We start from the raw sequence: 12,215 nt of genomic DNA, 5'->3' as shown, positions 1-12,215 counted from the left end.
CGAAAATATTTGACAAAAAATAAGACACTTTTTGACAGGTCATTAGTTGTTAGTGACGATGGGAGTTTTTGATAATTTAAAAAACAGAGTTGGGGCTGGAGCGATAGCACAGCAGGTAGGGCGTTTGCCTTGCACGTGGCCAACCCGGGTTTGATTCCCAGCATCCCATATGGTCCCCTGAGCACCGCCAGGAGTAACTTCTGAGTGCAGAGCCAGGAGTAACCCCTGTGCATCGCTGGGTGTGACCCAAAAAAGCAAAAAAATAAAAAAATAAAAAAACAGAGTCATAGGAGGGAATTATTGATATCAAACAGTGTAGGCTACTGTGTCCTCAAGAAAAAGGTGAGTCTCAAACAGGTTTGTCTCAGCTATCTCAAGGAACCCAGAATCAGATGGTGGGTTTTTTTATTTTAAATGAGCTTTGGTCACACTTAGGAAGGGGATATGGGAGAGGCCTATTGAATTATTCTGGGAAATCTCTGATTGAAATTGGGTTGATTTTCTTCACAACACCCTTCTGCTGATTAACCTTTATTTTGTGTGCTCTACTGCCCCCTGCTGCCCAGAATATTCAGGTTCTTCAGCATTCTGTTCGGATTTCCGTGATTGCTTAAACCCAGATTCAAGTCAGAAATGCAAAAGTAAATGATTGGCTTCTCTGTTCCCTCAAAAAGAAAAAAATTAATATTCCCGGGGCTGGAGCAATTAATAGTACAGAAGGTAGGGCACTTTCCTTGGGTTAATGATCCCCAGGCCCCCATATGGTGCTCCGTACCCTGCCAGGGGTAAGCCTGAGAACGCTCAGATATGGCCCTATACCCCCATAAATAAAGGTAAAAAGTTAAAGGCCCTCCCGTTGTTCATCGATTTGGTCAAGCAGGCCCAGTAACGTCTCCATTGGAGATTTTGTTGTTACTGTGTTTGGCATATCGAATACATCACGGGTGGCTTGCCAGGCTCTGCCGTGCGGGCGAGATACTCTCGGTAGCTTGCTGGGCTCTCCGAGAGGGGCGGAGGAATCGAAGTCGGGTTGGCCATGTTGACTGCGTGCAAGGCAAACGCCCTACCGCTGTCCTATCGCTCCACCCCCATAAATAAAGATAAATAAATCTTTTTATAAAATATATTCCCCACTCACACAGACATGGTATCAACATGAAATCATAATTTATCTTTTCATAATTTATTTTTTCATCTACCAATTTATCTTTTCATTTTCATTTTCATCTACCTATTGCCCATTGAATAGTGAATTTTTTTTAAAGTTATTGAGCCAAATAAGTATCAGTCAGAGGTTTTCTTTTGAAAGATTAGTAGTAAGAGGTTTGTATCGGAATACTGTTCCATAGTTGGAAGCCTGCCTCATAAGCTGGGGGAAAAGGCAGCTGGAATAGAGAAGAGATCACTAAATCAATGATGGTTGGAAGGATTGTTGGGGATGGGAGATGTGTGCTGAAAGTAGATAAAGTACCAAACGTGATAGCCTCTCAGTAACTTTACTGCAAGACATAATGCCCAAAAGTAGAGAGAGAGTATGGGGGGAATGGTCTACCATGGAGGCAGGGAGAAGGTTGGGATGGGGGAGTATACTGGGGACACCGGTGGTGGAAAATGCGCACTGGTGGAGAGATGGTGTTTGATCATTCTATGACTGAAACTCAAAAATGAAAGCTTTATAAGTATCTCATGGTGATTCAATAGAAATAAAATAAAAACCTGCCCCAGAAAAAAAAAACAAAAAAAAAGGTTCATAAGTAAAAATATAGTAATATACCACCAATAAAATAATATGAACTTCAAAAAAAGGGTCTGTATCCTGGAAGAATGATGCCTTTTTAAAATTATATCAACAAACCATTATATGAGCTGGGAACCCTCCAACCTTCCAAATATTTGCAGCTCTGAGCTGTGTGTGGGTAAAGTTTCCAAGATACAGTGACCTAATCCCATAGTCTCTGATCCTGGAACAGGAGCTGAGGGGACTCCGGCATCCTAATCAGCCACACGTTCCCAAGACCCACAACAATACGTGCTCCCAATTAGAGCTGATTCTCTAGCTGACTCTCCCGTGGTTCCTAGAAATCCCATCGGTGAGGGATTCTATGCCTGTGGCTGGTCTCATGTTCGCAGGGTACTTCCTCTGGAGAAGGCCATGATGCTTTACAATCTCGGGGAAGGCAGAACTACTCCAAGGCATCCTTGTTCAAGCGACTCTCCTCAGAAAGCCTCTCCAGATCACCCCATTCTCAAGAAGCATCTCAGCCACTCCTGTCTTGTTATTTCTCTTTTTCATTATTGTAGCTCCTTCTTTTAAGAGCAAACTCCACAAGGAGCCTAAACACAATGAGGTATGGTGCCTGAGGGAGGGTCCCCGGGGCTGAGGACTCAGCTTCCAGCCTGATGTCCAACATGGTCATGAACCCTCAATTAATGGTTACTGACTGAATGAGTGAAATTTGAACCCAACTGTGCTGGTTAGATGCTGTTTCATCCCGAGAGAAGAAATAACCCTCTCTGGGCACGCTGTTGCTTGGCAGGTGCGAGACTCAGCCCAGTCCTTCCTGACAGTGCACGTGCCCCTGTATGTGTCCTACATCTACGTGACGGCCCCCAGGGGCTGGGCGTCCTTGGAGCACCACACGGAGATGGAGTTCTCCTTCTTCTATGACACAGTTCTCTGGAGAACAGGTATTGAGATCTACAGTTCCCTCCCCCACCCCTCCCATAAGCGCAAACGATGAAAAGAAAAATTAAGTGGTGACGTGTAACAGTGGCTGCCTTCATCTTGTGCCGTGCATGCACCCAAAAGAAAGCCACCTCAGTTTCTGGAAAGGTGCGGTTCTGGGAAAAGGATCACGCCACGTATGTGGGTTGCCATGAGGCCTGCAGGGATGTGGAAGGCAGTCCAGATCACCAGGGGTCCAGGACAGAAGGTGGCAAGTCAGGTGATTCCTGTGTTTCCTGGTGGGGACCAGAGAACATGCTCTCTAGGGATAATTATTTTCTCCTAGTTAAAATTGGTACAGGGTAGTACGAGAATTAAAGTGCTTGCCTCGCATGCAGCTGACCCTGGTTCAATTCCTGACACCGAATGTAGTTTCCCAAGTACTTCCAGTTCTGATCTGGATCTATGAGATGGTCCAGCAATGGACCAGTGGAACACCAGTGATTCCTGCACTGCAAAATTGTTTACTAAACGGTGTGATTCATGTGGTGTAAGGTGCAAGAGGAACTTCAAGTCAGATCCGGGCAAATGGAAAAATGTACCCAGGGCAAGGATGCACGGTTGATTCTCTGGCCTAGTGTTTGCCCTTTTGCTTTAGTCTTCAGCGTAAGGATTTTAATTCTACTTTTTCTTTCAAGGATGTGTTGTTGTTCTTTTTAAAACAATTAAAGTAATAGTGCAATCCTCCCAGGGTGGGAGAAGCATGCTGAAAGTAGACTATAGACCAAACATGATTGCCACTCAGTGCCTCTCTTGCAAACCACAACACCCAAAAGGATAGAGAAAGAACAAAAGGGAATGCCCTGCCACAGAAGCAGGGTGGGATGGGGGGATAGGGAGTGGGAGGGATACTGGGATCCATGGTGGTGGGAAATGGGCACTGTTGGAGGGATAGGTGTTCGATCAGTGTATAACTGAAACCCAAGCACAAAAGTTTGTAAGTCTATAACTGTACCTCATGATGTTTCACTAACAAAAAAAATTTTTTAATTAAATTTAAAATAAATAAATAAATAAAATTTTTTTTAAAAAGTCACAGTGCAAGGACTGAAGCATTAGTGTGGTGGGTAGGTGCCTGTTTTGCACACGGATGACCCGGTTCTCTCCCCGGCACTCTGTATGGGCCCCTTAGCCCACCAGGAGTGATCCCTGAGCACAGAGCCAGGAGTAAGCCCCGACCACTGTGAAGAGTGGCACCAAAACAAAATAATGCCAAAAAATGAGCATGTACTACAACATATGCTATATAAAGCTCACCACTAAAAATATATATATAATTCCACCTTTTGCTACAAAATTCTACCCGATTTCCCCACTTCCCCAGCTCTCCTTCCTTCTGATTACCACTAATTGGTGTTGTAGTCTGAAAGTTCTTTTTTTGTTTTCTTTAGTATATCATTTTGTTTGTTTTCTCTGTGTCATATGTGAGAAGAATCATAGCTGTTTATCTCTCTTCGTCTGACTTATTTCACTGACCATGATACCCTCAATGTCCTTCCAGATTTTTGCATATGGCACTGACTGAGTTTCTAGAATGCTCTTTGAGCCCCCCCCCCCAATCCCACACACACATCTTTGTCCCCATTGCTGCTGTAAGAGGAGACCCCCACGGTGGTGGATTTGGCGTCAGTCCCTCAGCTGATGCCACCTCCTGTATCCCCCACGTCCTCCACTACCCCTTAGAGATCCTGATATTTTTTTCCTCCATTCACTCCAGTGGGTCTGAGTTATGACTTGCTTCTTTTCCCTTTTCCATTTCCATGTAACTTTCCACATTGTCTCAACTTCACTTCTCTTTACTTCTCATTCTTCCCCTCTCCTGTTGTAACAGTGATTTACTTGCTCTGAAGCAGAGGTTCTAAAAGGCTGCCAGAGAGCCAGAAGCCACTTGCCTGCAGCTGACCCCAATTCAATTCCCTGGCACATGTTCAGTCCCCAGAACAGAGAGCCAGGAGTAGCCCTGGGCACAACTAGGTGTGACCAAAAAAAAAAAATAATCAATCTATCAATAAAATGTTAACAGAGTTTTCTATACGGAGAGCTTCATTTCTTATAAATAAGATCCTTTCTTCTATAAATGACTTAAGCTCACATTATTTATTCATTTTTGTATTTCTCATAGGAAGATAATATCAAAGTTTTCTACTCAGTGTCTGGCCTTGGAGCTTTGGAAGGTTTTGTTCATTTTATTTTTACGCCACCTGTGGGGATCCCTTCATTTATTGAGACTGAATTTACTGGATGCTGAGGTTGCAGTGCCCTGATTAAAACCACAGTTTGCTCTGCTGTATTTATCTGACTTTTTACACCTTTGACTTGGATACTAGATGCAGTTACCTTTTTGTTTATACTTCTATTAAGTCCTGAGAGGTGTCCTGGTAGGAAAAGAAAACACAGTATGAAGCAAACGTGTTGAAATCACTTTCTGATATAAAATTGACAGTAAGAAGCATTTTGGGGTGGGAAGAAGGGACTTCCCAAGCAGTATTTGGGGGTCACCGGGTCCATGCCAGGAGGTATTAAGGGGGCCATGGCTGGGGATGAAAATTGGGCCCTTACACAGGTCACACATACCTGTGGACCTGAGCTATCTCAGACCCTGCTGAGGCTTTTTGTTTTTCGGCCTGGGGATTGGAGACAGGGGCTTGAGCTACATCTGCAGTGCTCAGGGGCGACTCCTTGGCCCTGTCTCTGCCTATTCCCTGGCTCTCTCTTCAGGAGTCATTCCTGGTGGGGCTTGGAGGACCATATGTGGTGCCAGTGATCAAGCCAGGGTCAGCTGCATGCGTGGTAAACGCATTAACACTAACCCTGGACTGTCTCTCTGGCATACAAAGTTATTGAGTGATTTTTTTTGTGGCTTTTTGGGTCACACCTGGCGATGCTCACGGGTTAGACCTGGCTCTGCACTTAGGAATCACTCCTAGAGATGCTCAGGGGACCATATGGAATGCCAGGGATTGAACCCAGGTCGGCGTGCGCAAAACAAATGTCCTTCCCACTGTACTATCATTCCAGACCCATGGTTTTTAGCTATGAATCGGTACTAAGTGGGACTCACAGGGATACAAGATTATGTCAAGGAAAGTGGAACTGAGAAAAAGAACTAAGTTGAATGAACTGACATGCAATTTGATTAGCAAGTGTCTCTGAATAGCTCTGTGTTCATATGGTTGTATAAATCTTTCTCAGATTGGGGACTGGAGTGATAGCACAGCGGGTAGGGCATTTGCCTTGAATGCAGCCAACCTGGGTTCGATTCCCAGCATCCCATATGGTCCCCCAAGCATCGCCAGGATTAATTCCTGAGCGCAGTGTCAGGAGTAACCTCTGTGTATCGCCGGGTGTGGCCCTAAAAAACAAAAAACATGCAGGGTAATGCTCATTGCTCTTCCTGTATAGGGTCCTGGATGCAGCCCCAGCACCCTCCAAAATGTTTTTAATGTTTAGGTGTTATTTGGTTGTTTTGTTTGCTTGGGTTTTTTTGGGTTTTTTGTTTGTTTGTTTGTTTGTTTGTTTGTTTTAGGTTTTGGGGCTATACTCAGCAATGCTTACTGAGTATAGCCCAGTGATTACTCCTGATATAGTAATGATTATTCCTGGCTCTGCTCAGGAATTATTCCCGGTGAGTTTGAGCTAGCATTTGGTTGCTGGGGATCAAACCCAGGTTGACCATGTACAAGGCAAATGCCCTACCAAGATGCTATCTCTCCAGTGTCGTTGTAAGGAGTCACTGGAGTAACTCACATAGCTCTGTGTCTAGGAGACCTCTTTGTCCTGATGTGGATGTTTCGTTTGTGGTCCCCTGCAGGAATCCAGACCGACAGTGTGCTGTCTGCAAGGCTTCAGATCATCAGGATCTACATTCGAGAGGATGGCCGGCTTGTCATTGAATTCAAAACCCACGCCAAATTCAGAGGTAAAGTCAATGCTATTTTCCCCAAAACTTTTAATTAAAAATATGACAACCATCAAAAGAAGTCTAAGCAATAGAACAATAAAAAGCAAAGTCAAAGTTAAGTTTTGATACATATGCACACACATACTCAGTATTGGGGGATTATTTGAAAGCAAGTTGCACCTTTGTGTTACTTTAAATACTTATGTAGACATTCTTTTGGGGTAAAAAGACATTTTCTTATATATCACAACCAAGATTTTAACACTGATGCAATTAAATCCAGCCTCTATTCTTATTTCTTAAGAATAGAAATAATTTTTTATTTTTTATGATTGTCTATATTTATTTTTATCAGTTTATATTAAAGGAGCTGGGTCCATGATTCATATGTGATACTCATTGGTATACCTAGTATTTCAAATCTAGGATAGTATCCTTATGTTCATGTATTTGAGCCAGTATATTACAACTGTTTTAAAGAGGAAAAGTGTCTTGTTGGAGGATTTTACATATTTATTGAGGTCTCCAATTGTTTTCTACCACAAGGACTTGAGTAGCCATAAATGAGGTTTATTTTATCCAAAATTGATATTTTTATTTAAAAGCTACAAGATGGTATACCTCTAAAAAACATGTTGGCTATGAAATTCAAGGACTGTGTGATGTTCATTGTCACATACTGACTCCTGAAATTGCGACCATGCTCATTTCCACATGGTACATTTCTATGATTTCTAAGTATATTTGACCACAGTGAGCCTTGTCAGCTGGCGGTTAGGCTGGGGGTGAGGTGTTATGTTGTCCCAACCATTGTGGGACATATTCTAAGGGGTAGCAGGGTAAGTTCAGCCTTAGTCATTTGATCTTCAAGTCTTAATTCAGTTTTAAGACTCTTGGAGAAGATTGTCCACAAGTATAATAAAGTCACAGAGTCGCGTGTTTCCCCCGGAACAGGACAGTTTGTGATGGAGCACCACACCCTCCCTGATGTGAAGTCCTTCATACTGACTCCAGACCACCTCGGAGGCATTGAGTTTGACCTGCAGCTCCTCTGGAGTGCTCAGACTTTTGACTCACCATATCAACTCTGGAGAGCCACAAGCTCTTACAACAGGTAAATACACAGGAAGTTTAGAGAGGATCAGAAATGGGTTCTGTTTCTGTCAGCTTAGAATATAGGGCTTTTTTTCTGCACTTTTATTTCAAAAAAGGGAGTTGAGAGCTGGAGAGGTAGTACAGCAGGTAAAGCACTTGACTTGCACATTGATTCCCGGCACTGCATATGATCTTCTGAGCACCATGAGAAGTACCCCCTATGCACAGAGTCAGGAGTGATCCCTGAGCATAGACCCAGGGGTATATACGCTCTGAGCACTGTTGGATATGGCCCCCAAACAAAATAAATAAAAATAAATAAAAGGGGAGATTGATAGGAACAATCTATCAAATAGAAAAAAAAAGGAACAAAATAGCTCAGATTAACTCCAGAATGATGAATCAGGAAGTGTTCACCCTTATTCTAAGGCTAAGATTAAGCAAGGTATCTCATGATTTCTCATGATCTCATTCCCTCACATTGGCTGGAAAGTAATCATGCAGCCTCAACCTGCAAAGGAGCCTGGGAAATGTGTACAACTGAAACTTTAGTAAAACTTAAAAAATGTTTTTCCAGTAACTTCACCAGGGCCAAACCAAGATATCTGGTTACTTGGTCCAGCTGTCACTCCTTATGGTTCACTAGCCTATGTATCACTAACAAAATTTATTCCTCTCCCAGTCTAATATAAGATAATGGAAAATAGGGATTAGATAAATCCAATAAAATATTAATTTGTAGAGGAGAAAGAATAGGAAAGACAAATCGAAAACTATTATCATGAAAAAGATAACAAAACAACCAGGATTTTCATAACCATTACTTCTATTTTATAGGTCACTAATACTAAGTTAAGATATACTTTTAGCATGAAAATCTTTTTCCTGCTTTACAGTAGTGGCAGGTTTTCTTGAGATTCATGTTCAGAAGGTTTCCAGTGATAAATTTTTGATCTTATTTCAGGTGTGTTTTGCTATAATTATTCCTTTGAAATAGATTTTATAATAAAATGCTCTTGAAGGATTGCTTCTTGGAACCTTATGAGCTTTAGCGGGTACTTTTGACCCTATTATAAATGGTAAAACTGGCTTCGTGGGGTCCTCTGGGACTCCCCACTGCTTGCCTGATAAAGTCCAGACTCTTTTTTTTCAAGGTCCTTCTCCTCTCTGGCCTCACCTCAGCCCCAGCTATTAAACACTTCCATCCCTGAACCCACCTTCATATCCTCACATGGCATCCTTACAATTCTTCCTGCCTCTTCTGCTCTTTCCCTCTTGTGAAACTTGAACTCAGAGCACCAGCTCGAGTGATGAGCCCTGACCCAGACTCCCCCTGACTCTGCAGAGAGTGAGAAATTCACTCTTCCTCACTCCCACTCTGTTCCAGCTTCCACTGTTACACAGTTCCGGGTTTTCCGTTGTGTCCCGTTTTCCACCTGGTTGTAAGCTCCCCCAGGATTCATGATAGAATATCCATCCTGAATCATAAAGTGGTGGTTTGATGAAGTGCATCCTCTAGGAGCTTATGTTTGGGCTAAGGAAGTAAAATACTTCAGTAGATGGTCGGGTGAAGAACACCCAGCTCTTGATGAGTTGGGTGGAACTCAGAGACCAGTGAGAGAAGAACCCCCGTCAATGACTTCGGGTCTCACTTTTGTTCCCTGACCCTGTCTGTGTGATATGGGCAGTGTCTAGTTTTTAGAAAGGAGGGAGAAGAATTACCCATTAAAGACCCGTGCTTTTAGCTATGTTTGGCATATTTACAGGTTTAGTGAGAAAATCCACCTCAAATGTGTTGAGGATTGGGAGGAAAAGAGAAAAGCTGTCTGGGGAGACTGCATTTGTCCTACCTTCGATTGTTAGCCAGTATTGATGAGTCAGGATAGGTTTTGGGAATTTGGGACATACTGATGAACAAAATAAAGACCCCTTCGCCCCTGCAGAAGAGAACACGAACCCAACCACCAGACATCATAAATAAGGAGGTGACGTGCTCTGTGAAAAGATAAAGGGATAAAGTAGGGCAAGTGGGACTGGGATGATAGAACATTGTCGTTTTAATTAGGGTGTTCAGAGTGGGGTTTACTAAAAGAAGGCACCTTTGAACAGAGACTTGAGGAGAGGAGGAGCTTGCATGCAGATGATTCTGGCAAAATTCCTGGCAGCTGGAAGCATAAGGAACCCCTGAGACTAAGATGCAGAGAGCAGGGAGAAAGGAAGGGGGACTGAGGCCAAAGAAATGGAAGGGTCAGTAGGGCCTCCTGGTCAGCCAGTGTGTGGGCAGGGGCTTTTACTCCAGTGAAATGTGGGCCTCTGCAGGGTGGCCTGGAAAGTAATCTTAAGCAGAAAAGCCACAAAATTGTGGATTTTTGAACACCAAGGATCAGGCATGAGCAATTCTGCCTAATGAAATCTTTTCCAAAGTCAAAGTCACTAACGACCCCCTACGCGTTAGTTTTCATGTCCGCTGAGTGTGCGGTAAGGGTCTCGTTTCCTGCAGTTTAAACTTTGAGGAAAGATAGGTCCCAGGAGAGAAAACTTCGGATGGAAGAGTTGCAGGTTTTCCCACAGGGTCGCTTGCCCTGTCTCCCAACTTCAACTCAGCACAGAGACCAAGTGAACTTAGGTCCAATTTTCTTCCTGTTTCTATCCATGCCTGTCCTGCTCAACTGATCCCAGGATAAACTATACACCCTCTTTGTTTCTTTATTTTTACTGAATCTTTGCTCACACTTTTTTAACTGGTAGACATAAATAGTATAAAAGAAACAGTCACACCACGAGCCCAGAAGATCCGAGCTCTGTTGGCTCACAGTAGTTATAATTAAGATTCACAATCCTGCACTCTCCATTCAATGGATGGCAGCCTCCCAAAGCTCATGAAGTATCTTCCAGAAGCTTCTGGAAACCTGGCTGCTTTCCAGGCCACCTACAGGGCTGCGGCTGCTCCTTGGTGAGAGTGTGGGAAATGCAATAGGTGAGGGGCCAGTATCTTCGCACGCCCCATGTCAGCTCATCTCCTGTGGGAGGTGGTACCACTCTGCAGCCGGGCACAGGGCAGAGGCTGTAGGGCTTGGGAGGGGGCGTCCAAGCCACATGATGAAATGAGGGGGCAGGATCATCTCTCTTCAGTGGCACCCGGAACCTGGAGGCATTTGCTGCTTGTTCTGTCAGGGCATCACAGTCACAGTTTAGGAAATACAAACGCTTATAGCTGAGAAGGTGTTGAACGGTGTCAGTGGACAAGAAACAGAGATTGTCAGACACTGCTCATAGATGACTAATGGAAATGGCCAGTTATTTTATTTTTTGTCATGGAACACTAAAGGAATGGCAAGTTATGTTTTGTCTTCACCAAAGCCTTTTAGGGTTTTTATAAGCTGTACTTTTCTCAGATCCTTTTTTTTCCCCACAAAAGTAACTTGAAAGTCTCCCTATTTAACACCTCTGTCAAATACTCTGAAAGTTAGAATAATCAGTGCTGATTCCTGAAAATTGTGTTTGTGGCCTTGTGAAGTTCTTGGAGGCAGGGCACAAACCCTCTGAAAAGCGGCTAACGAAGTCAATGTGTTTCTGGGGAGGTAAAGCACCTGTGAACATTCTCTCTGACCACAGTCTGCTCTGTGTGTTTCCAGGAAGGATTACTCCGGGGAGTACACCATTTTCCTCATCCCCTGCACCGTGCAGCCCACGCAGCCCTGGATAGACCCCGGAGAGAAGCCTCTGGCCTGTACTGCACACGCCCCCGAAAGGTAGGGAGACACAGATCTCCATTGTTAGGGAATTTGACGATTCACTAAAATATGTACCATCTCTCCTGGTGCTCTTGGAGTCATTCATAGATGTCCAAGGTAAGTATGGGGTGCATGCATTCCCACTGGAGGTTGGACAGCTTGGCCCTCTGCCCATCAAGTTGGGTCAATTCACTTTCTGTCACAGGCACCTTTTTCAGGGTTTATATGGTATGCTGTTTAAAAAACGTTTGCACTTTCTTTTGGCTTTTTGGGTCACACTTGGTGATGCACAGGGGTTATTCCTGGCTCTGAACTCAGGAATTACTCCTGGCCCGTGTTCAGGGGGACCATATGGGATGCTGGGAATCGAACCCGGATTGGCCGCCTACCTGCTATGCTATTGCTCCAGCCCCACGTTTGCACTTTTTATTGAATAGTTTGATGTTCAAAACGACGCCCAGCTCTCTCTTCTGGAAAAGTCTGCTTTCTCCTTTGAATGTATTATTTTCTCTCCTTCTCTTTCCTGTGTCATAGTCCCTAAATTAAACTATTTAACTTCTCTAAAAATGTCAAGACATATAGAATAAAATAAATAACTCCCAAGCAGAGTGCTGAAGTGCTATTCTTTATTTCCCAGCATGAGAAGGCTGTAGTGTGTCTATAACACAACGGAAGAGAAGCTTCATTCAGGCGTCAATTGTGGTGTCCTGGTCGTGAGCAATAACAGCATACACTACTTAGTATGTCTTTAAATAGAAAC

At 43.7% G+C, this 12,215-nt stretch overlaps 1 protein-coding gene across 1 annotated transcript in view; it reads left to right on the top strand.

The window, feature by feature from the left end:
* The window catches only part of FRAS1 (Fraser extracellular matrix complex subunit 1), a 508,077-nt gene that overhangs the window by 481,457 nt on the left and 14,405 nt on the right, over positions 1-12,215 (top strand). The window contains exons 67-70 of the mRNA XM_056111320.1: positions 2,538-2,688; positions 6,537-6,644; positions 7,581-7,740; positions 11,357-11,473. Of these exons, the coding sequence (XP_055967295.1) occupies positions 2,538-2,688; positions 6,537-6,644; positions 7,581-7,740; positions 11,357-11,473 (536 nt within the window). The remainder of the gene's footprint in view (positions 1-2,537; positions 2,689-6,536; positions 6,645-7,580; positions 7,741-11,356; positions 11,474-12,215) is intronic.

This window comes from Sorex fumeus, unplaced genomic scaffold (assembly GCF_029834395.1).
Source record: "Sorex fumeus unplaced genomic scaffold, SorFum_2.1 ptg000013l, whole genome shotgun sequence".
NCBI classification, from domain to species: Eukaryota; Metazoa; Chordata; class Mammalia; order Eulipotyphla; family Soricidae; genus Sorex; species Sorex fumeus.
The sequence above is the reverse complement of the archived record's forward strand: the minus strand, read 5'-3'. Positions and strand labels throughout refer to the sequence as shown.